Source organism: Quercus suber, unplaced genomic scaffold (assembly GCF_002906115.3).
Source record: "Quercus suber isolate HL8 unplaced genomic scaffold, Cork oak 2.0 scaffold_287, whole genome shotgun sequence".
Lineage (NCBI taxonomy): Eukaryota > Viridiplantae > Streptophyta > Magnoliopsida > Fagales > Fagaceae > Quercus > Quercus suber.
Window position 1 is genome coordinate 670475 of NW_027069743.1, and position 27062 is coordinate 697536.

Sequence of the window (27062 nt, forward strand, 5' to 3'; positions counted from 1 at the left end):
AACTTAGATAAAATCAAATTTCTACAAAAGCAAGCAATCCCACTTACTGGATAATACCAAAAATCCAACATTTTCTAATATATAAATTAACTAATGCCAAGAGGCTCTTATATACTACAGACTAAGAGCATTCTCATCAGGTGTGCCAAATGCCAAATATTTGGCATTTGGCACACCAAACACCAAAAACAGAGCATCATAAGGTGTGCTAAATGTGCTAAAATTTTGAGACATGATACAATACGCTCTCATTTTTGAGACGGTATGGATCAGAATGCCATTTGCATTTATTATTTTTTTATTCATCTTTCTCTCTCATCCCGATTAAAATATAACTTCATCTTCACGTTCAGCCACTCCTTTTCTGCTTCACCATCCCCACTCTCCCATACTCTTTTCTTCTCCCTTTTGCTCTATTCTCTTCTCATTCATGAATCATGAGCCACTACCAATTTTCTCTCTACCATATCACAAAATCCACCATCACTGATCTATAAAATCAGGTTCACCGGTTTTTTTCCCCCTTTTTTCCCCTTGTTTTCGATCTCCCTCTCTGTTCTATGATCTGATACATCGAATCGAACGAGTTCATCTCAGAGTCGTTGATTCGCAGTTCAATCTGAGCTACACACCGATTTCCTCTTTACCATCTCACAATTTCCACCATCACTGATCTATAAAATTAGGTTCACCGATTTTTTGCCCCCTTTTTCCCCTTTTTTTTCGCTCTCTCCTCTCTGTTCTATGATCTCATACACCGAATCGGTTTAGTTCATCTCAGAGTCGCCGATTTGCAGTTCAATCTCGGTATTGCCGATTTGCTGTTCAATCTCAGTATCGCCGATTCAATCTCAGTTTCACCGATTCTCTAGAAGGTTTCATCGATTCGCTAATTCTCTGAAGGTTTCATCTATTCGTTCTACATCTACTGCGTACAGGTAAGTTCTCCATCTTCTCTGTGATTCTCTCAGTATTTCAGTGTCTACTTCTATTCTGTCTATATTCATTAGTTCATATGTGTTGTGTTTTTTTTTTTTTTTCAATTCTTTTGCATTATCGAATGATTACTTGGGTGCAAACTATGAGACACTATGGATTCTAAATTCTAATTCTAGCATTTAGGCTATGAGACACTACGAATAATCTATGAGACACTACGGAATTCTAATAGTCCATGCTCTAAATTCTAATTCCAGCATTTAGAGCATGGACTCAAGACATTATTCATCATTCATTGATGTCTTACAAGGGAATATTAATCTTGAGGATGAACTTTTCGATTTATCTGAAAAGAGTCCTGAGTTAGTCCAAGATTCTCCATTGAATGATGAAGTTGCCACTTCTAAGAAAAAAAACAACACGTGGTATTGGCTTCAGTCCTGAGGAAGACAAGCTGCTTGTAGTAGCATGACTCAATACTAGTGTCAATCTTGTGTATGGTAATGAGCAAAATAAAACAACATTTTATGGCAAAGCAGCAAAATACTTCAAGGACTACAAGACTGACTCTACACGTAGTATTTCATCCCTAACAAGCCGATGGGGAGTAATTAATAGGGAAACAGTTAAATTTTGTGGTTCCTTAGCTAAAATTGAAGCAAAGAATGAAAGTGGAACCACTACTGAAATGAAGGTAGAAATTTTGCAATGGTCTTTAATTTTTTAAGATTTACAACACATATGAAATGTTTGAAGAAACTAATTATGTTATATTTATTTAATTTTTTTTAGATTGAGAAAGCAAGGGAATTGTTTAAAGAAATATACGGTTACTTTTTTCTATATGAACATTGTTGGCAAATATTGAAGGATTTTCACAAGTGAGAATCTACTATGCCTAGTGAAGATTCAAGAAAAGAAATGCCTCAAACTCTAGATTCAATAGATCAAGGACGGGGGGGTTGGTGACACTATGGATTTCGAGAGGCCAATAGGTAGAAAAGCTGAAAAGGTTAGTCAAAAGAGAAAAGATGATAAGAAAAATGTTGCAACGGAATATTTGAAAAAGAAAACGAAAATGCTTGAAGAATCTCATGCACAATAAAAAGAGAAAGTACGTATCAAAGCAAAAAAGGTTCGCTTGAAAGAGTTGAAAGAGAATGAAAGAATTATGATGCTAGACAAAGTGGCATGAACAAAGACCAAAGAACTTTTTATGATGGACTCCAAAAGGAAATCCTTGCAAAACAAAGATCAAGTCTGTTGGGTTGAGATGATGTTGGTGATGTCTTGTTTCAACTTTATTTTGGTAGTAACATATTGTAGGCCTTTTTCTTTTTTTCTTTTTTTTTTTTTTTTTTGGTAGGAACTTATTGTAGGCCTTGATATGTATTTTGTGGCATTTTTTGGGTGTAGCTAATTTTAGGCCTTGACATGTATTTTGCGATCCTAGCAAAGGTCTAGACTCTTTCATTAAGTAATCCTAACATTTTAGCATATATAAAATTTTGCGTATTTTCTATGTTTGATTTTGTATTATTATAGAATTTATATTACTGTCATGCTTAATGCTGGTGTTGTGCTGTGCTATTGATGCTGCTGATTGGGCTGAGAGGCTAGTGTGTAAGTACCTTGATTCTACTTTGGTGTTGTATATATACCTATAACTAATTCATATGAGCCTGTGACTAACTCCTGAGTTGTTAGTGAGCAGTCAAAAAGCTTTCCAATATTTTCTTATAATTTCTATGCTTGTCTTGACTGTTGGGCTCTTCTAATTGTTATCGATTTCATTTCATATTATATTTCTTGCATCTATATTGATAATTGCTTTCTAATGTTTTCTTCTAGTTTATCTCCATGGGTCGTTCTTTTTTTTGTGAATTGCTTGATGATGACTTAGATGAAGATGAGATAATTATAAAACTTCTCATGGGTGAGACATCACAACGTAAGCGTCGTCGGTATATCGACCGTAATCATTTGGCAGGCCATGAAAGGCTTTATGATGACTACTTTGTCGAATAACCTGTATGTCCTCCCAAAGTATTTCGAAGGAGATTTCGAATGAGATGTTCTCTTTTTCTCCAAATCCTATCTAAGGTAGAAGCTCATGAACCTTACTTTATCCAAAAAAGAAATAATGCCAAAAAGCTTGGTCTATCTCCCCTTCAAAAGATGACCGCTGCACTTAGGATGCTTGCTTATGAAGTAACAACTGATTTTTTGGATGAATATGTGAGAATAGCTTAAAGCACTACAATGATGAGTTTGAAAAAAAATTGTTGCAGCAGTGGTTGCTATTTTCTCATAGCAATACTTGAGGTCACCAAACAATGAAAATATTGCTAGATTGTTAGCCCATGGCCAAAACCGTGGATTTCCAGGCATGTTAGGAAGTATTGATTGCATGTATTAGAAATGGAAAAATTGTCCAACTGCATGGAAAGGGATGTATTGTGGTCATATTTGTCAGCCAACTATTATTTTGGAATCAGTAGCTTCATATGATCTTTGGATATGGTACTCATTTTTTGGATTACCTGGATCAAGTAATGATATTAACATGTTGGAGCAATCTCATGTATTTTCTGAGCTTGCATAAGGACGTGCTCCAGCAGTTAATTACTCAATCAATGATCATGATTATACAATGAGATACTATCTTGCTGATGACATATATCCAAAATGGTCAACATTTGTGAAGACAATCCCATCTCTACTAGGAGATAAAAGAAAATTATTTGCAAAAGCTCATGAGGCATATAGGAAGGATGTAGAGCGTGCATTTGGAGTGCTTCAAGCACGATTTGCAATTGTACATGGACCTACACGGTTTTTCTATCATGAAACATTACAAGACATTATGAAAGCATGTGTAATTCTTCATAACATGATTATTGAAGATGAGCGAGATGAAGCTAAAGCAATAGACTTCGATTATGAACAAATTGATGAGATTTCATGTACACCAATGTCATGTGAGCAGACAAGTGAATTTACAGAGTTCATTCAAGTTCATCAACGCATTAGGGATAAAGAAGTTCATTCTCAACTCCAAAGGAATCTCGTTGAACATTTATGGCAATTACAAGGAGAGTTGTGAAAACTTTTGGTTTTGTTTATTTCTCTCCTCTTCTTTTTATGGAGTTGCCATTAAAACTTTTGATTTGGTTTATTTATTTCATTTTGTTTATGAAGCTACCATTAAAAATCATTGGCTATGTTGTTTCGTTGTGTTAAGTTTAAGTACTAGCCAATTGTTTTGTTGTGTTAAATTTAAGTATCATTTGTGATCAAGGAAGTAGCAAGCTCAACTCTATTTAATTCAATGGGTTTTTTGTGTGAGTTGATGTTATTGGATATGAGTTATGTGTGTAAGTTTTCTATGGGCTACATTTTTAGTTTAGTTCAACTGAAACAACTTCAACTTGACAGGTTGGCTAGATTGCATTGACAGGTTGATAGTTTTCTATGGGCTAGATTGCATTTATATAAATATGTTTTTGGCTTTTGTTATGAGTCTTGAGACAAGTTCAACGTTTTTTTTTTCCTTTTTGGAAGGTGACAGGTTCTAAGTTTTTATTTTTATTTTTATTGATTATTTTTTTTAAATGCTAAATGGAAAATATGGATTTAAAAAAATATGACAGTTGAATAAGAGGATTATTTGAAAATGTTACTGTTTAGAACAAGAATATGACTGTTAGGAACAAATAATAAAGAAAGAATTAAAAAAAGAATTAAAAAGAGTTAAAAAATAATATTTAAATAAAGTGGTAAAAAAATAGAACATCTGATAAATGGCATATTGTAAAATGATGTGCTAAAATGATAAAGTAGGTTTTTGGTGTGTCAAAATGGCATTTTTTATGAGAGAGCTTATGAGAATGCTCTAAGAGCATAGAATTCAGTCGTTGTAACAATTACCTCATAGAAACTAGATTTCACATATTCTTCCTTTAAAAAATTTGTTAGAGATAGTAGATCTAAACTGTACAAGTTTGTTATATGGACAAAGATCAACTTCAAACAGTGGTTAATGCTAAGTGACTCCTTTATGGACAAAGATCAACTTCAAAATTCCAATTTTAATTTCTATCAAATAGCTTAGTCAGTTTCCATAAGGAGCAACTAAATCCTTCATAAGACTATATCCAAATGGAAAAAAATAAATTTGATTTTAGTTCATCTTGCCTTTTCTTTCTTTCATTTTCTCTGGAACCAATCAAAAGCTAAGAAATTCATTGATGATTCGAAGTAGTAAAGACAAAAATGTAAAACAACACCTAATTGAGTAAGTGTTTAACACACTTACTGAGCTTATGAAAGGAGAAAAACATCGTATAACAATGGAAACAGCAAAACAAAAATTATTAGAAAAAACAAATAAATAACATCTACTTTTCTTTGTTACATTCTCTCGACAGCCAAACAGTGGTTAATTAAGACATTTATAATTGATTCCACCTCCAATTTCTAGGCAATCAAACAGAGGCTAATACTAATATACGTGTTCAGTAATTTAAAAACAAGGTGAAAGACTGGAAAAACATACACACAAACCTTGACAGTGAGATCGGTTTGCTTGTTAGAGAGAACGAAATCGAGGTAGTTCTCTAGGGACATCTTTTGACTTTTGAGCTCATCCCCTTCCATATCCATAATGGCAAGGCGGGGGGAGCAAAGGCTTTCAATGGGACTATGGCTGTATCGAACTAGGAGAGAGCTACAAGAAAGTGATTTTCATTTTCATGTTTCAGAGGAGAAATGAAATATGAGAAACAAGTGGTGGATTGATATTTGAAATTTGAAATTGAGGCAAGTCCCGAAATTTTTTGAAAACAGCTGGCTAACGCCTAATGTTAATGGAAGACCAGCACACTAACGTCATTTAGCTATGGTTGCTGAGCTGGATAATTTAAATGATGTCAGCATTTTTATCTGACTTGTGTTGTTCTTATTGGTTGGGACTACAAGGTCAACTCGGTGATGACATTTTAGTCTAGGACTAGGTAAGAATTTTCCTGTTATGATGAGCCTCTAGGTAAAATCTTCAGGCAGAATCTCAATAGTAGCAAGTAGAATATATATATATATATATATATATTGTTGCTAGGAAGCTTTATAATCTTAATTACAGAGTACGTGTACAAGTTAGAAGACTGTTTGGAGGCTTGTTATCCAATAAAGAATATATAATTAGATAGTAACCAAAATTCTTTTTGGGATATTCCCTTTGTAACTACAAACCTTTGGTTTATGTTGGATAGTTGAATTAGAAGACAGAACTAGCACTTTCAACTTTCCAAATCGCAACCCAACCCAAACCAGAGACTTAGACCACCTTAGCAAACAGACATCAATTTGGTTAGATTTGGTTTGGTTCTGCATGCTTGTGAGTTGTGATTCAACTCTATGATACAAACAATGTCATAATATCATGGTGTTTTGGTGTTCAGTATATAACCTAGCCGCCGCCGCCCCAAAGACGGACCCACGTTAGGGCAAAGGGGGTCATTGCCCCCCCTCCCCCCCGCCCCCCAAAAAAAATTTGAAATATATATATATATATATTAGCACTATATACAAAAATTTCCCCTAAAAAATATATTTTTGGCCCCCTTCCTTCAAAATATTTACATTTTAACTCATGAAAACTAAAAAGAAAACAACAACATCCTTTTTGCCCATTGCATATTGATCCAAAAATATGAAGCCTGTGGGAACTATGATCAAATGTGTGTAGTGGATAGTAATGCTTGTTTGTGGGTTTATTTTTATGAATTATTAACTATTTTTAGAAAATATTTTATTAATATTAATGTTGTTGTAGCTTGTGAGGTATGTTTGTTTGATTTATTTTTTGGACTAAATTTTGAAATGATAGAGCTATAAAATATGGAAATAACAAAACTTTTACTTGAATTGTTGATGATGGGAAAATTATCTATAATATTTGATTTTTTTTTAAGAGAAAAAATTACAAATAATTTGCAGCTAATAATGTAGCATTGCCTCTAGTGTCAATGTCCCAATTCGTGAAAATTTCCAAACAAAATTCCAAAAAATTACCACCAATTAAATTGGTATTCAATCCAAATTGTGAAAATACGAGATTATAATGTTAATGAACGTGATGAAATTCAACAAAGTTTGAGTAGATGTTAGTTTTGATTTTTATAAACTTTTTTAGGTTTATACTTTGCCCCCCAACTTCGAATTCTGGTTTCGTCCCTGCCGCCACCTGATAATGACAACTCAATGTTACATGCATGTCTGTGAGATTGAAGGCAGAAGACTACGCTTTTTTCTTTTTTCTTTTTTCTTTTTTATAGCCCCTACTGAAGAAGGCCGTGCTATTTTTCTACACTCACATGACACTCCCTAGTCCAAGTGAAAGTGTGAAACTCATGAGAACTGAAAATTGAAAAGTTGCATGGCCTATCGCTAAAAGACTGGTGTGGGTTCTGGCGGCTTCCCTGCTCTGCTGTTCTTTAGGAGAACGACGTGGGTTTGGGTTTTACTGATTTTTTTTTTTGGATTCATGCGATTTAATAATTTTAATTGTGTGCGTGGTAACCTCTATTCAACACTTCGTAATATTATGATTTGGCAAGTTTTTTTTTTTTTATTGGTACTAGGACTTTGTCGCATAGGCCCTCAACAAGGAATTTCCCGCAATTGCACGTCAGGTAATTCAAGAGGTTATTAAATTCTCCCAACTCAATAGTCCCAAGGGAGTAAATGCATGTATGACTGCTCAAACCTAAGACGTCATAATTTTATTGCTCGTACTAGAGTTCGCCTGAGCAAGTTGGTATTAGTGAGCGCAAAAGTGGGGTTTTACATTAGGTTAGGATTTAAACTTTTATTAATATCTTTTTAATATTGCGCATTTTTTTCCAGCTACTACAAGACCCATGGCTCGTGCCTCGTGCGAGCTTTGAATTTATACTGGCTCAACCTAACGACGAGTGTAAATAATAATCAAGGGTTTTGGGAAACTGAATATAACAAGTATGGCTCTTGCTTCTTCCGAAGTCAAAATGACTACTTGGCACTCGCTGTTGATATGGTGCAGCAACTTGACCCGTTTCCAATGCTTGCACAAAAAAGTAAAAGTCGTATGCATCTTTTTCTTTTTTTAATTTATGGAGAGACTTTGTTCCTAACTTCTTGTAATTTCTATTTATGATTGAAGATAGCTAACTTATTCCAGATACGCTTCTGATGATTGGAATCTAGAATGGGTCCTGCTTAATTGTTCTCTTGGTCGTCCTACTTTGCCAAAGAATTGTAAGAACAGTTGGGGGATCTATCTTCCTTCCTTGACAAATGATCCCATAAACTAATATATGGTCAACAATGGGAGTGGAAGTTTAGTAAGCCTCGTCAAATCTTTTGGACCGTATATTTGTACGGCCTTCCTAAGAAATATTACATAATAAGCCTACTACGTACGTAAATGTAACTCTTAAGATTATGCGCTGGTTTAGTATTTGGTGTGTGTGGATCAATGTTTGGTATTTATTATCCTTCGGTGTCAGTTGGTTTATATATGTTAATTCCAGTCTTCTAGTAGGATCAACCCTCTTGGTGGCTTGTTGTACGTTGTTCCTCGTCAATAATATTTGCACACTTATTTAAAATAGAGTGCTTGCTTAGAATACAAATCTTTTATATCATTTTTTATGTTTTACTTTATGTTACATCAATCATAACTTATCATGTATTTATATAACTTTCCTTATAAAATGGCTAAAGGTTTAAAATTGAAAAAAAAAGTAAATATATGACAAGTTGTTATTGGTTCATTTCGCTAAATTTACACATGCTTGATTCAAGTTTGAAAGAAATACACTTTTGAAGTAACCAATTAAATCAAATAATTCTATAACATTTAAATAAGGAAGAGATTCTATGAGATACTATATTCCTTTTAAGGGAAATGGACCAGAAGCTAATACAACGTCAACAAGGGGGATCGGAAAATTAATTAGTAAGAGACCTTATACAATGTGGCTTGTACTATGTAATTTCTACAATTAAAATCCTTTATTTCCTACTATCTTCCTTCACCTTATATAAATTTTCACTTTAAAATATAAAACAAACGAAAGAATCAATCAAATCCAGTATACACACATAAAATGGGAAAAGCAAAAACCGTTATTTTTTTTTTTCTTTTGTTTCGTATCATCTTTCTTGTACTCTTTTTGTCTCTCAGTTTAACGCATACATTCCTTCGTTAATGTTTAGGCCTTACTTCGATTCCTTCAATGACAAGTCCTCCTTTTAATTGATAACCCTTAACCGCCATCAAACTCATCTTCACCTCTTCGTTAGCTTCACCACTAAAAAATTCTCCCAGCTCAATTTCCATCCACCCATTCTCTCTTTCATTTGAGGTTCGTTGAGTGCCCTCTATCACTCTCTTTCTCAACACTTCAATGCGGTTCCTATAAAACATGCACTCCATTTGTTGCTGCATTCCATCTTCACGACGTAGATAAGCCATGCCATTACATACTTTGTTGCCCACCTCGATTGACACTTCAGACGGTATTGAATTAAGCCCATATGCACGATTAGAAATTTTCATTATAAGATAAGCACCATATCTTGTGTTTGGTGATAAAATTTGAGTATTGATTTTGCCCCGAATTTCTAACCAACATGTTGTTCTAAGCTCAGCAACTTCTGAGAACCTATGGAAGAAAATTTGGAAAAGTTGAAAGCTTTGGTTAGTTCATTTTCCTCTCTCTTTCTTGTCTGACTATATAAAACAATTAATAAGTCTAATGACACAAAAAAATTCATACCATCAATGTACTCTATTATATATAAATCGGGCATAATATAAGTAGTGTTAGTCATGGGCACATGTAAACTACAAGATGTTTCAATTGAAATTTGTCACTTTAATAAGTAGTGAAAAAAAATTGTTACCATAGCTATAGAACAATATATATCATACTCTTATACTATCAAATGGTAGGCAATTTTAAAGAACATGGGAAAAGTAACCTTGATTGAGGTATTGATTTCCAGCTCCATTGCATTGGATCATTGCCCCATGTAATGGAAAGTTCTCTTGCTGACAGCATATATGATATTTTGCCAGATGATTTCTCTAACTTAGCTTCTCTTAATAAAGGTTGAATAAGGGTCCTTCCTAGGAGGTAGATTTTTTTTTTTGTCAAAAAAACGTAAATGAATTAGATTAAGCGTATGGTTCTTTTTTTTTTTTTTAGGTTTTAAGGAAGCATTAACTGTTGATTCCGTAACTCATTATATGTAGTAAAATTGACAGGAAAAAAAAAAGATTGTCGTAGACCACATGATGATATCGTATTGGACTTTACTTTAAAAAAAAAAAAATAACTTAGCTATACCATAATTAATTGCCACTTTTAGACCAAATAACATGAACCTAATTGGTTGCCGCGATAGTCACTAATCACTAATCAGCAACATTAGATTTTTTTTTTTTCTCAAAAAAAAAAATGCAATATTAGATTAGCCGTTGAGTTTTTTTTTTTTTTTTTTTTTTTTTTTTTTTTGTTTCTGGATTCACATCAACTCGCGCTNTAAGCTCTGCGTTATTGGGAATATAAAACAAAAAAAAAATTAATTAAGTATGCCATGTGATGTTGAATCTATTTTTCTTTACCAAAAAAAAAAAAGAATCAATTTTTATGTCAACCTCTATATATATATATAATATAAAGGTTGACTTAAAATTAGATTCAACAAATAAGCTAATTAACCAATAAGCTATTTCAAACATATTTTTGGAATAATTCGATTATAAAATAGATTATAAGTTTGCTATATATATATATATATTAATTTTTTTTAAATCAAATAATTCGTAATAATTATGACTTTTTTACCATAAGAGCAAGATATCATTTTTTATCGATAGAATTTAATAATAGAATATATTCATGAGAACTAATTCTATCAAGTAACTTATTTACCTCATTCTCAAAAAAAAAAACAAAAACAAAAACAAAAAAAAAAACTAAAAAAAAATAAAAATAAAAAATAAAAACCTAACATGTCAATATTTAATGCATGAGAAATGTTTAAGGGTGAGTTTGGATATCATTTTAAACCTACCTTTCTACCATCATCTATGAGAACAGGATTGCAAAGACAAACAAAAACTCCTTCTTCGTAGTAAATGTCAAAGGAGTGATCAATCTTGACAGAACATCCTTATAATCAGTTGGCAAGAACATCTCCCAAACAACATCGGACTCCGCCGAAGAATGAAACATGGATGACACCAATGAAGATTCGTATGCGTCTATTGGAGAGGTGAAAGACAGAATTTTGGATACACAATCTCCTGGCAACATGTCAATTAATCCTCCATTGAGTTTGAGATAACAATCTTAAAAACTACTTGCAAAGATGTATATATGCAAAACCAGCCAAAGTTGAGAATCAAAAGCAATGTCCTTGTCTCAGGTTTCTTGCTCTTAAATTTGTTAGCTTATTTGTGTTTTTGGATGATGTATTTATTATATATTTTTCACAAAAGCTTCAAGTTGATATTCTTTTTGGTCCAAGTTTCAAACGTGTTGTACACATTCATTGAAAAAAAGAAAAAAGAAAAAGTTTCAGACGTGTCTTCTACTCTTCTAGAATTATAATTTTCACGTTCTAAATGTCAAACATAATTTAGTGCTTGTTGGCTGGCGTCTGCGTTGCGTTTTGCATTTTTTTTTCACACTTTTAGCCACTTTTTTTACGTTTATAAGGGAAAGATTAACTGTTGAGTTGATTAAAATAAATGAGGTCAAAAGTTAAAAAAAAAAAAAAAAAAAAGAATTGTCGTAGACCACATCGCAATATTCGTTATTGGACTATGTTACTTTTTCTTTCCACATGAAGCCAATGTCTTAACGTATATCCATTACTATAATTAATAATAGTGAAATCAATTAAGCATGATTGTCAAAAAAAAAAAAAAAAAAATCAATTAAGCATGTGGAAATTGGAATGGCTTAGACTTTGACCAAGGAAAGTCTGGCGTGTTTAATACGTATGGTCAACTACGAAATAAACAAGTACAACTTTTACTTTTTGATGGAATATGGTTCAGATTACAAACTAATGGTAAAAGCAAAACTTTTGCCACAATTTTTATCTATATAATAAATTGTAAGTGGTAGAGCTATGAACTTATATAGATTTATCATTTTTATTTTACTACTCACAACTTATCACATAAATAAGTTGTAATCAAAATTGTGAAAATAAATTGTGATCGCGTCTCCTTGTTACATCATCCAATCTTCTTTTCTTCCCTAAGAAATATCGGTAGAAAGAGCCTCAAGCCTCTAGACAATTATAAAAGTGAGTCCAAACAATTAACGTGTGGGCTAAACTATACATAAATTCTAAGTATTAGATGTGAAAAGGAAGAACAAAAGAGAATGGATTTTGAAGCAATATTGATGTCACCTATATTGGAGGATATAGACTAGTCACTAGTGTGAAGCAAGTGCAAAGTTCGAGGTGGGTCGATGACAATTGAAGAAATCACTTCCAAGGATACTAATAATAGTCAACACAATCTAAGCATGTGTCATCTCTTCCAAATTATTTTAACATGGCAGGAAAGTAAACCTTATTGGGCCTCACAATGGTATTAAAATTAATTTTGAGCCAACCAGGTGGACAGGGACCATTGTTGGGCCTAAATTGATAAGAAGATACCCCATATATTGAACCCATTATGCTCCATGGACTACGGGTTTGGATTTGATATGTTTAGATACCATTTCTATCCTTTCAATCCTGGCTTGTTAATAATTGTGTCAAAATCCTTTAATTTTAACGTGACATGTTTGTTAAACAAGTCAACATGTCTTATCAAACAAAAAAAAAAGAAGTTAACATGACACAAATTCATGTAACATGCTTAACATTATTCATGTTTGGTGGATATATAAAGAACTCATTTCAATTTGTTTAATAAATGAGTTATATTGGATTGACACTTGACATAGATACTACACATTTTAATATATTTAAAGAATATAACTCAAAATGATTAGCATATTTTAAAATTTTGTAAGCACTTAAATTATAATAATTATAAAGAAATAAATTTTATACAAACAATAGTTCATAATAACATCAATTAAAATACTAATATTTTCTAAAAAAATTAAAATACTAATAGCATGCAACTTAAAATTATTTTTCTAACGCAATGAAATTCCATCCAAATTTAAAAATACACACTCTAGAAAAGATACTAAAATCCAAAGAGTTCCTTTTTCCCCCTTTGTTTTAGATAAAAGGATTATGGACTTTAGAGTTAGAATTTATCAATATAATCATCAAAATTGTTTTAATTACTAAATTTTATGTTTAAAATTCAAATTTATATATGAAGAAAATAATATTTAAATTTTTGGACAGGAAAGTTTAGGAAAAGAAAATTAATAGTTATTAATATGGGTTAAACAGGCTCATATAAACATCAACCCGTCTTAAAGATAACTAATGAACTGAATCATTTTGGGTTAATTACAGGTGAATTAAGTTAACACAAAATTAATCTTGGATCATATTAAATTCTCCTACTTTTAACTAAAGGAAAATTATCTTATGAAATATTTTTATAAAACATCTCTCTCCCACAAGCGGGTTGCCAGTAGGGACGAAGCCATTGTTGGACTAGGGGGGGAGATTTTTTTAAAAAAAAATTAGTATATAAATAATATATTATTTTTAGCGATTTGTTTCAATAAAATTGCACTTTTCCCCCCTCAACAATATTATTGATATTTTTAAAAGCTATAAAAAAAATATATTAGACAAAAATTTTGCCCAAACTGCACCCCAAAACAAACACAAGCAAAAAACCAAAAAAATATCAAAGTCAATTCTATCTAGAGATCTAACTAGCCTAGGAGTAGGAGAACACCCAACTTACGGCAAGACACACATATAATAAAAAGGAAAAAGAAGGGGATTTCTATGCCACTAAAAACCAAAAAAAAAAAAAAAAACCTTATTTATGGCAGAAGACCTTAGACCTAAGGAGTTGGGTAGTGGCACTGCAGCAGAACAGCAGTGTAGCAGAAGCAAAGGTAGACCAGTCACCAATGCACCACCAGTCCACCGCACTAGTCAACACCACCCAAACTTGGTAATATTTTATCCCTCTCTCATATCTAAATCTCTAATGCTTGGTTGATTAACTTAGATTTAATCATATGTGTTGACAGTGTTGTGAAGAAAATTGAAAGAGAGGCAAAGATGAGAGACTCCACCACATCCGAAAATAGAAGAAGAGACTAAAGAGAAAGACTCAAAGATAGAGGTACACTCTGACTCCATCTTTCTCTTTCAATCTTTAATAGGGCCTAAAAGTTATATTTTTTTAATAAATAATGGTGATCAGGTGGTGTCTTGTCGTCTCTAGTGACTAACAAATGTGAACTGTATAATAAGGATTTGGATCCGGTGCAATACCTAGGTATTGCACTGGGTGCAATTACATTACACCCACTCACATTAATTTTTACCACTTTCATTTTTTTACTTTAACTTTTTAACTTTTTTTTTTATTCAATGGTTGAGATTAAAAGTTTCTTTTTTAAACTTTCAATCTCAATCATGTATTACTATTGCATCAGGTGCAATATCCATGCCATGTGATGTTCTGACAATTCTGTGCATTTTATCATAGATTTGTAGTTTTGTATGTTAGTGTTTTTGTCTACTAGTGTCTTATAAAAAATTAAAGAGATATTTTCTTTTGGGTAAATAATTAAAGAGATCACTTGCAACTTTAAAATTTATCGGTTAGTTGTTGATTGCTTGTGTGCATAATGCTTGTCTATTGTGTGTAATGATTGTAGATTATTAACCATATAATGACATGATAATTTCAAATTATATTTTATTTGTAGATTATGAAAAAGTCAACTACCATAATTGATTTTTTTTCAAAAGAAAAGTTTCAAATGATTTAGAAGCTAATAGTAGTGGTGCAAAATTGCCAACGACTAATATTGAGCAAAATCCTAATGTCCCAATTGAGGAAAATCTCAATGTCACAATTGAGGAAAATCCTGATGAACCAATTGAGGAAAATCTCGACGTTCCAATTAAGGAAAATCTTGGCGTCCCTATTGAGGAAAATTCTCAAACAAAATTTTAAAAAGGTTGATATGAATTCGCTGCAATTACAACGTGATCAATCTCGGATCGCGTAGGCAAATATATACTTATCATGTCGATCAACGAGATGAGTTTCGACGACATCACATTAAGTTGGGTCCATACCAACCTCTTTTTAAAAAAATTAAAAAATCTGAAAATGGTCGAAGCTTTCAAGGTTCTTGGTATGAAGATGATCGCTTTAAGTTATGGCTTGAATATTCTCCTAAATGCGATGCTGCTTTTTGTCTACCATGCTTTCTCTTTCATAAGCCAACTGGGCATGATGGACAAAATGCATTCACAATTAACGGATTTAAGAGTTGGAAGAAAGTTAGAAATGGCAAAAGTTGTTCTTTTAGTCTTCATATGGGGAAAGATCTTAACTTCACTCATAGATTTGCCCATAAAGCATGTTAAGATTTAATGAACCAGTCTCAATATATAGACAAGGTAGTGGGCAATTTCACTTCAAAACAAATTGCAAATAATTAATTGATGTCGTTCGACATCTTGCCTTGCAAGCTATTTCTTTTGTCGTTCAACCAATCGGGGAAACTTTCTTGTGACATTGGATTTGATGGTGGGCTATAATAATAATGTTGTTGAAATAATGACAAAAGCTCCAAAAAAGGCCACCTACACATCACCTCGGATTCAAAAGAAATAAAACATGTTATTTCAACCAAAATGAAGAAGGCAATTAGGAAAGAAATTGGTGATGTAAATTTTTGCATATTAGTTGATAAAGCTCGTGATGAGTCCATGAAAGAACAAATAACTGTGGTTTAAGATATGTTGATAAATATGGCTTTGTGCGAGAATGATTTTATGGGATTGTTCATGTTATTGACACTGCGGCATTGACCCTTAAAAAGGAGATATATTATTTGTTCTCCAATCATTGCTTAGATATTCAAAACATTTGAGGGCAAGGATATGATGGTGCAAGCAACATGCGGAGTGAGTAGAATGAATTACAAGCTTTGATTTTGAATGATTGTTCATATGCTTACTACATTCATTGTTTTGCACATCGCTTACAATTGGCATTAGTAGGAGCATCAAAAGCAGTTGTCTGTCTTAATAGATTTTTCAGTAAATTGATTTTGGTTATCAATAATATTTGTGCTTTATGCAAATGTATTGAGCAATTAAAAATTGCTAGAGCTTCTAACATTGCATATTTGATTGATATTGAAGAGCTTGAGACTGGGAAAGGATTTAATCAGATGGTCACTTTGTAGCGACCTAGAGATACTTGTTGAGGTTCGCATTAAATCAGTTTCTAACTTGATAAAGTTATTTAGTCCAACATGTGAAGTTCTATTGAAAATCATGGTTGAAGGAAATTCTTCACAAAAAGTAGAAGTAGAGTCCACTAAAAAGGTATTAATTTCATTTGAATTTGTCTTCATCTTGCATTCTGTTAATGAAACTATAGGGATCATTGATAAACTTTGTCAAGCTTTGCAAAACTAATCGCAAGACATTTTAAATTCTACTTATTTATTTTCATCGACTAAAAACTTATCCAACAATTTAGAGATGAGAAATGGGATAACTTACTTGCTACTGTGATATCATTTCGTATGGAACGTGGTATAGATGTCCCTGATATGAATGCTCGTTATGTTGCAAAATTTGGTCAAGCTCGTCATCAACAAGAGGACTTTAGAAATGAGCATTATTATAAAAGTGGATATTTTTAATTCATGAATAGATTCTCAATTCAAGGAACTAAATCATCAGTTTACTGAGCATGCCATGGAGTTACTTATGCTTAGCTCAGATCTAAACTCTCGAGAGGCATATGAATCTTTTCGAGTCAGTAATATTTTATATAAATATAGAGAAAGACTAATTTGTTCCTAATTTTTTGTAATTTTCGATTTAAAATTGAAGATAACTAACTTGGACTTCCCTTTTTAATTAGAAATTAACCCTGGCAATTCTCACAAGTATGGACGTATCATGTATGCTATTTATAATGATACTGGTGTGCCTATATATGAGGTTGATCTTATTTACTATTGACAAAAGGAGAAAACCTTAATTTCACCCTAGAAATAGAACACATGTCAAGAATAAATCCTCAAATCCATGAGGGGATTAAAAAGAATTTTTGAATCCATAAGAAAAATAAAAAGGAAAACCTCTACAATATTTTCTTTTTTAATTAAAAGTCTTCCTTCCCAAGATTTCCATTCACTAATATATATAATTATTGAACTCATAGGACATTTAGGAGAGAACTCTAAAAAATCCTAATTTGTGTTAATTATAAAATAATCTAAATGCGGGAAAATAAAAAATAAGATATTGTTAAACAAATCTTAATTTATACCCTATCATATAATGACTTAATTTTAACTAAAATACTCCTAAAAAAGTCCTTATATTTTTCTGAAAATTTCAAAAATAAATATATAAAAAATTAATATCAATGAGAATTAAATTTTATATTTTGATCTACATCAATAATTTATAATCACAATTAACAAATAGATCACTTAGATTGTCTAGCCCAAAATCGAAAAGTAAGAGTTAAGTATGTGACAACGGCCACACGCCCTTAAAAAAAAAAAACCTTATAATTAATAAGTGTTCAAGGTCTATCTAAATGTCAATGATTGTTATCTAAAAGATATTCAGTTATAAAGAAAAATTGTATCGACTATTTTTATCGAGTTTGACTTACTTTCAGTACTTTTTAAAAGTGAATCTCCTTTAGTTTTAAGAAGAGACTGTCACATCAACCACTAACTAAATAAAAAGTGAAAATTAAAACCCACCACCACTTGTCATTGTATACTTAAAACAAAAGGACATGTCTAGTTAAAATAGTATTAGAGGTAAACCAAACTCATTCTCATCAACAACTCCAATCAAGCTGACATGGCCTAAATATTCTATCCAATCACCTATAAATCAAAAGCTAATAAAAATCGAAAGGAAATTACAATTAATTGGCATGAAAGTTCTCCAATTTAAAATATATCTTCCAAAACTTACTAAACAAATGTGTCTAACATTTAATACAACCATAACAAAAGTCCCAAATTTGCTACTCTTTAAAATTTGAAATGGAAAAAGGAGCCAATGAATTGAGTTTGACAGCTTAGTAAATGACTAAAATATATTCCAACTAACTAAATAAAAAATATAAGTGAAAATAAATTACTATTTATAGCAATAAAATTCATAAGCCTAGAAATTATATTTTAATTCTTTTGAAAAAATTTACATATAATTTGAATTTTTCAAATATATATATTCCAAATGAAATTCATATACATGATAGTCTTTATGAAAATAGTCATACTAACTCTGTGACTAGGCTTAGAATCAAGGATGGCTCCATGTATTTTATTTGGGCATAAGGTGGGAATTAAATTGAGGTATTTTATATATTTAAATATTAATTATATAGTAATTTTTATATAAAATATATTATACTTTCTTATTTAGATNTAAATTTTTGCATATTAGTTGATAAAGCTCGTGATGAGTCCATGAAAGAACAAATAACTGTGGTTTTAAGATATGTTGATAAATATGGCTTTGTGCGAGAATGATTTTATGGGATTGTTCATGTTATTGACACTGCGGCATTGACCCTTAAAAAGAGATATATTATTTGTTCTCCAATCATTGCTTAGATATTCAAAACATTTGAGGGCAAGGATATGATGGTGCAAGCAACATGCGGAGTGAGTAGAATGAATTACAAGCTTTGATTTTGAATGATTGTTTCATATGCTTACTACATTCATTGTTTTGCACATCGCTTACAATTGGCATTAGTAGGAGCATCAAAAGCAGTTGTCTGTCTTAATAGATTTTTCAGTAAATTGATTTTGGTTATCAATAATATTTGTGCTTTATGCAAATGTATTGAGCAATTAAAAATTGCTAGAGCTTCTAACATTGCATATTTGATTGATATTGAAGAGCTTGAGACTGGGAAAGGATTTAATCAGATGGTCACTTTGTAGCGACCTAGAGATACTTGTTGAGGTTCGCATTAAATCAGTTTCTAACTTGATAAAGTTATTTAGTCCAACATGTGAAGTTCTATTGAAAATCATGGTTGAAGGAAATTCTTCACAAAAAGTAGAAGTAGAGTCCACTAAAAAGGTATTAATTTCATTTGAATTTGTCTTCATCTTGCATTCTGTTAATGAAACTATAGGGATCATTGATAAACTTTGTCAAGCTTTGCAAAACTAATCGCAAGACATTTTAAATTCTACTTATTTATTTTCATCGACTAAAAACTTATCCAACAATTTAGAGATGAGAAATGGGATAACTTACTTGCTACTGTGATATCATTTCGTATGGAACGTGGTATAGATGTCCCTGATATGAATGCTCGTTATGTTGCAAAATTTGGTCAAGCTCGTCATCAACAAGAGGACTTTAGAAATGAGCATTATTATAAAAGTGGATATTTTTAATTCATGAATAGATTCTCAATTCAAGGAACTAAATCATCAGTTTACTGAGCATGCCATGGAGTTACTTATGCTTAGCTCAGATCTAAACTCTCGAGAGGCATATGAATCTTTTCGAGTCAGTAATATTTTATATAAATATAGAGAAAGACTAATTTGTTCCTAATTTTTTGTAATTTTCGATTTAAAATTGAAGATAACTAACTTGGACTTCCCTTTTTAATTAGAAATTAACCCTGGCAATTCTCACAAGTATGGACGTATCATGTATGCTATTTATAATGATACTGGTGTGCCTATATATGAGGTTGATCTTATTTACTATTGACAAAAGGAGAAACCTTAATTTCACCCTAGAAATAGAACACATGTCAAGAATAAATCCTCAAATCCATGAGGGGATTAAAAAGAATTTTTGAATCCATAAGAAAATAAAAAGGAAAACCTCTATAATATTTTTTTTTAATTAAAAGTCTTCCTTCCCAAGATTTCCATTCACTAATATATATAATTATTGAACTCGTAGGACATTTAGGAGAGAACTCTAAAAAATCCTAATTTGTGTTAATTATAAAATAATCTAAATGTGGGAAAATAAAAAATAAGATATTGTTAAACAAATCTTAATTTATACCCTATCATATAATGACTTAATTTTAACTAAAATACTCCTAAAAAAGTCCTTATATTTTTCTGAAAATTTCAAAATAAAATATAAAAAATTAATATCAATGAGAATTAAATTTTATATTTTGATCTACATCAATAATTTATAATCACAATTAACAAATAGATCACTTAGATTGTCTAGCCCAAAATCGAAAAGTAAGAGTTAAGTATGTGACAACGGCCACACGCCCTTAAAGAAAAAAACCTTATAATTAATAAGTGTTCAAGGTCTATCTAAATGTCAATGATTGTTATCTAAAAGATATTCAGTTATAAAGAAAAATTTTATCGACTATTTTTATCGGGTTTGACTTACTTTTAGTACTTTTTAAAAGTGAATCTCCTTTAGTTTTAAGAAGAGACTGTCACATCAACCACTAACTAAATAAAAAGTGAAAATTAAAACCCACCACCACTTGTCATTGTATACTTAAAACAAAAGGACATGTCTAGTTAAAATAGTATTAGAGGTAAACCAAACTCATTCTCATCAACAACTCCAATCAAGCTGACATGGCCTAAATATTCTATCCAATCACCTATAAATCAAAAGCTAATAAAAATCGAAAGGAAATTACAATTAATTGGCATGAAAGTTCTCCAATTTAAAATATATCTTCCAAAACTTACTAAACAAATGTGTCTAACATTTAATACAACCATAACAAAAGTCCCAAATTTGCTACTCTTTAAAATTTGAAATGGAAAAAGGAGCCAATGAATTGAGTTTGACAGCTTAGTAAATGACTAAAATATATTCCAACTAACTAAATAAAAAATATAAGTGAAAATAAATTACTATTTATAGCAATAAAATTCATAAGCCTAGAAATTATATTTTAATTCTTTTGAAAAAATTTACATATAATTTGAATTTTTCAAATATATATATTCCAAATGAAATTCATATACATGATAGTCTTTATGAAAATAGTCATACTAACTCTGTGACTAGGCTTAGAATCAAGGATGGCTCCATGTATTTTATTGGGCATAAGGTGGGAATTAAATTGAGGTATTTTATATATTTAAATATTAATTAAATAGTAATTTTTATAAAATATATTATACTTTCTTATTTAGATGCAAAAATACTAATAAAATTTATATTTGTATTCAAGTCATTTAACATTTCTTTTAAAATTAATAACATAGTAAATTCTCTTAGTTTATTTCAATATATTATATTTATTAACTAGTAATTAGATATAATATATATATATATTTGAATTTTTTTCACAAATTTTAATTTTTAATTTATTATATTAATTTTTATTTGAAGACCTATCTTCTTCTTTTTTTTAAGAAGAGGTGAAGTTCTATCTAATAAAAAAAGGCAAAGAAAGAGACTTGTAGACATGACCACCTATATTTTATTTTTTATTTTTTTTCTTCTTCATAAAACCCATGCTACACCACCCCACACTGTGAATAACAGAATGAGTTATACCAAAAATAATGAATGACAGTCAAAATAATAAATATGGACTGTGTAAAAGGTTAAAGTTAAGCTAAACAAGAGTGACTGAATAACTCTATTTTATCCGAATAAAACATTGATTTTTTTTTTTCTTTGTCTCCTACCACTACCAAGGGTGAAATAAATACAAAGAAAAGCTAGTTTTCATGACCTATAAGAACAGCCAAATGAGAGAGGGATATTTTTAAGGCAAATCAGAAGTGGAGCCAAAATTGAAAGGAACGGAGAAGAAGGTCAACACAGCTACAAAGAAGCTTAAAAATTATTTTTATGCTTTAAATTGAGAGAGTGGAAAAATTTCCAGTAATAAATGCAAAAAAAAAAAAAAAAAAAAGAAGGGTTTAAGGCTCTTTTTTTTAATATGCTGATTTCAGTTATTTTTGTTGAGAGAAAAAGAGATAATGAGTGATTTTCTAGCTTCTATGTGTGGAAAACTATGAGTTCTACACTCTAACATAAAGAAAACCAACCGTCAGTAATACATTAAATGTAGAGAATTTATTTTTCTATGTTTTTTTTTTGTAAGAGTGATATATGTCACCAATTGCCCAAAAAAAAAAAAATTGCTAGAATCTAGGGGCTCCAACCACATTCATTGCCAAATCATTTATTAGATGATTGATAAAAATTGTACTTGCTTTAGCATTTTCATTTTTTTATATTATCTTTTGGTCTATTGACTAATAGAGGCTTAATGAACACATTTACAAGTAAAGATATGTCATTATTATTGGTTAATACCTGGGGACCTTTTTACAGTTGGATGCCTTAGACAATTGCCTCACTTGCCTACTATATAGAGTTGGCCCTGCTTAAAATTAACCCCAAAAGAATGATCTAGTATCAGTTTGGATAGCACTTCATTTCACTTAATTTTGCGTTCACGTTTTGTACTTTGTGTTTTCAGTTTTTTTTTTTCTTTTTCTTTTTTGTTTTTTTTCGCCGGAGTTATTGACTTTTGAGGGACAAAAAGTACAGTTCATGAACAATGTGTGCACTGTTCACGTACTGTTCATGCACTGTTCATGCATTAAAAAATATTAAAAATTGGTCCTATGATACTATTCATACATTTAAAAATTATTTTGTTACAGTGTTTTCAGCAACAATCAATTTTTAGTAATAATAAGTGGTATCCAAACAGATCCCTAATGGTTTCTAAGGCTTTATGATATCTATAAGGCACTCCATTCAAAACCTCTATATGTATAGCAAGCATCTTGAGGACACCCTAAGAAATATTTCTATAAATACTTTGCGTTTATGTTAGGTAATAAAAAATTATGTGCAAGCCTGTAAATGTCTCAAAAGAAATTAGTTTATGCGTCAACATAAATCACTTTTAGCGGGGTCTAGAGTATAGTCAAATTGTATAATGAATTAATCATATATCATAATATCACAGTACAAATAAATAGTTCATTTTGAAGTATTGGTTCCTTTAACTAAATTTACACATGCTTGATTCAAGTTTGAAAGAAATAGAAACTTTTGAAGTAACTAACTAAATCAAATAAATTTATAACATTTAAATAAAGAAGAAATTCTGTGGGATACCTTATCCCTTTTAAGGGAAATGGACCATGAGAAAATATAAAGTCAACAAGGGAGTACGTAGAAATTTAATTAGTAAGAGACCTTATACAATGTGGCTTGTACTATGTATTTTCTACAATTGAAATCCTTTATTTTCAACTATCTTCCTTCACCTTATACATTCGCACTTTAAAACGTAAAACAAATGAAAGAATCAATCAAAGCCAGTATACACACATAAACTGAGAAAAACAAACACCTATCTTTTTCTTTTGTTTAGTATCATCTTTGTTGTACTCTTTTTGACTTTTTGTCCCTCAGTTTAACGCAAACATTCCTTCATTAATGTAAAGGCCTTACTTCAATTCCTTCAATTATGATTCCTCCTTTTAATTGATAACCCTTAACCTCCATCAAACTCATCTTCACTTCTTCGTTAGCTTCACCACTAAAAAATTTTCCCAGCTCAATTTCCATCCATCCATCCTTTCTTTCATTTGAGATTCCTTCAGTGCCGTCTATCACTCTCTTACTCAACACTTCTATGCGGTTCCTATAAAACATGCACCCCATTTGTTGCTTCTTTCTATCTTCATGACGTATGTTAACATATATAGTGTTGTGGGCTTTAGGCCCGGTTAGGTTACTTGTATAGCACACATATTTACTTGTACTGCACACATATGCCTCCTATATAAAGGCATCTATGTACATTCTTTTATACAAGAAATACAATACAATCATTCAGTATTTCTAACATGGTATCAGAGCCACCTTCTTGTGGTCATGGTTTTCTGTTCTTACGGTATATTTAAGAGCAATCTTTGTCTTTCTCGGTGTATTTTTCGCTGCGTTCATCTTCTTTGGTTTCCTACTGCTGCCGTCAAAACTCTCCGGCATAGTCAAGCCATCGTCAGAAGTCGCATCAACACTGCAAGACCATTGCCTTACTGTCACAGAGCCAAATTTCATTCAAGGGACCTTCTCAATTTTATCAAATCTCAAGATTTTATCAAACTTCCATCTTGAGTTTGAGAGGGGGTGTTAGAGATATATTAGCCCATTAGTATAGGCCCAAGCCTAATTCTACTCTGTGTGCAAGCCAAGTCTCCTACTTGTACTAGAAGTCTATTAGTCTAGGGTTTAGTCTACTATATATACACATGTTATGATTCATTGTAACACAGGATTTGTACTACACTACAATATATTATTGATGTAGCCCTTTAGGGTTTCCTCCGTGGATGTAGGCCGTTAGGCTGAACCACGTAACCTTCATGTGTTATTGTGTTTTATACTTTATGCTTTCGCTTCCGCATCCATACTAGCATATTCAACATGGTGTATCAATGCTAATATTTAACATGGTATCCATACTGAATGATTGTATTGTATTTCTTGTATAAAAGAATGTACATAGATGCCTTTATATAGGAGGCATATGTGTGCAGTACAAGTAAATATGTGTGCTATACAAGTAACCTAACCGGGCCTAAAGCCCACAACACTATATATGTTAACAGCCCCCCTCAAACTCAAGGTGGATGTGAGACCAACTTGAGGTTGTCAACCAAAGTACGAAGGCGTCCCTTAGGATGTGACTTGGTGAAGATATCTGCAAGTTGATCTTTAGAGGAGACTGAGATCAGCTTGAGAGCACCATGGACAAGAAAATGAGTTGAATAATTTACTCATGTACTCTTATTAAAGAATGATGCTAAATTAAAACAAAAAGTGACAAATAACCACAAAAAAAAGAGCAACCACCCAAATTTATTAAAAAAATAAAATCATATCCAAAATAAAAATCAAGTCTTAAAAAAAAAAAAAAAAAAAAAAAAGAAGAAGAAGAAGAAGGAACGCTCACTCGGCCACTCCCAAGCCCTAAAAAAAAAAGGTGAGAAGAGGCACGTTGCCCCAAAAAAGAAAAAAGAAAAAAAAAGAAGAGGCAACGTTGCTTACTACTAGTTTTTGCCATGCCAACTGCCAAGGGAGAAGAAAAATAAATAAAGGCATGTTATGTGCATTTTTATCAATTAAGAAAAAAAATTAATCCTTACTCAGTTTTCTCTTTATTTTGGAGAAAAAATATTTTGGTGGGTCCAAGAAGAAAACACCTGGATTCTACCATATATTTTTCTTCCTTCCTATCCAACCAAAGACACTTCAAAAAAGTTTTTTTTTCCTATTTTCTCTCCAAAGTTTTTCATCCATCATATTTCACCTTCAAACAAACACACCCTAAAATTATTTTGTAGCTACCAATAACAGCCAATAACAATATTATGGGCATAACATTTCTTAATGATTAACATGCATATGAGATGTGATAGTATTTTATCAATGATCTTGAAGATGAGTTTATAGATGGGAAATCCAAAGATAAACATAAGGGATATATAGAATATAAATTATGAGTCTGGTTAACTGGTGTCCCAAAAACATTTGTTAATAAATCAATTTAGAAAAATTTTGATACTACTTTTATGGGAAATATAAAAAATTGTCAAAATAATTAATTATTTTTTCCCATAAAAAGTTTCTATAAATATTTCTTATATGTGGATGATATGATCGAAGAATGCGCAGAACAGCAGCATAGTGAGTTGATCGTGGAGCAGACAGATACTGGCTCACTTGGTGAACAGCATAGGAAATGTTTGGACGAGTGACAGTGAGATAAACCAAACTGCCAACCAAGCGTCTGTAAAAAAAGGGATTAGACAACGGTTTCCCCCCTGAGGGAGTCAGATGCGCATTAAGCTCAACTGGAGTGTCCACAGTCTTGCTATCAGTAAGTCCAGCGCGAGACAAGAGTTCAAAGGCATACTTGGCTTGAGTAATATAAAGTCCATCTGTAGAATGAGTGATTTCAAGACCCAAGAAGTAGCTGAGATATCCAAGATCTTTCATCTCAAACTACTGACTGAGAAAAGTCTTGAGTTCTTGAATGCCACTGAGGTCATCACCAGTTATGATCATATCATCCACATATAAGAGAAGTAAAATAGTGCCTTTGTCAGTGCGACGAAGAAATAAGGCAGAATCATAGTGACTGGCCATGTAACCCAAGTGAGAGATGGTAAAGCTGAATTTGGCAAACCAAGCTCGTGGAGCTTGTTTAAGGCCATAAAGTGCACGTCGAAGGTGGCAAACCTTGTTTGAGTCAACAGAGAGACCAGGAGGAGGTTGCATATACACTTCTTCACTTAAATCCCCATTAAGAAATGCATTTTTGACATCCATCTGAAAAAGGTCCCATTTACTGGCAGCAGCAACAGCTAAGAGGGCATGGACAAATGAGATACAAGCAACCGGAGCAAAGGTCTCTTCATAATCAATCCCATACTCTTGTGTAAAACCTTTTGCAACAAGACGAGCTTTGTAGCGCTCAATGGACCCATCAGAGCGAGTCTTAACCTTGTAGATCCACTTACAACCAACCACAGATTTCCCAGGAGGAAGTGTCACCAAATCCCAGGTATGGTTTTTAGATAATGCATCAAGTTCCTCTTTCATTGCAATCTGCCATAAAGGGTCAGTGGAAGCCTCACGATAGGTGTGAGGCTCGTGTAGTGTAGCAAGAGCAGTGTAACAATGATAGTCAAGTAAATGTGCAGGAATAGATCTTACCTGAGTTGAGTGACGAGGTGGAATGTCTTGTGCAAGATCTTCAGGCGGAGTAGGAGCAGGAGACCCAAGCTCAGGATTGGGGTTGGGTAGCTCGTCTTCAACCTGTTCATCTTCCACCTGTTCATTAAAGGGTGAACTAGGAAAGGGAT

The 27062-nt window shown here is 31.9% G+C and overlaps 3 protein-coding genes across 3 annotated transcripts in view; 1 reads left to right on the top strand and 2 right to left on the bottom strand.

Moving 5' to 3' along the window:
- Positions 1–3592: 3592 nt before the first annotated feature.
- On the top strand, positions 3593–4045 carry LOC112021124 (uncharacterized). Its single transcript, XM_024053693.1, has one exon. The coding sequence runs from the start codon at positions 3593–3595 to the stop codon at positions 4043–4045; it is 453 nt and encodes a 150-aa protein (XP_023909461.1).
- A 4863-nt stretch (positions 4046–8908) lies between these two features.
- LOC112021082 (F-box protein PP2-B15) lies at positions 8909–12703 on the bottom strand. Its single transcript, XM_065782034.1, is given in 5 exon segments — positions 8909–9650; positions 9970–10084; positions 11064–11114; positions 11117–11344; positions 12676–12703. Coding segments are annotated over 5 exon segments (882 nt in total). The 3' UTR covers positions 8909–9190.
- Positions 12704–23333: 10630 nt separating this feature from the next.
- LOC112021085 (F-box protein PP2-B13) overlaps positions 23334–27062 on the bottom strand; it is a 7081-nt gene continuing 3352 nt past the window's right edge. Inside the window, exon 4 of the mRNA XM_065782039.1 lies at positions 23334–23906. Within this exon, the coding sequence (XP_065638111.1) occupies positions 23623–23906 (284 nt within the window). The 3' untranslated portion in view covers positions 23334–23622. The remainder of the gene's footprint in view (positions 23907–27062) is intronic.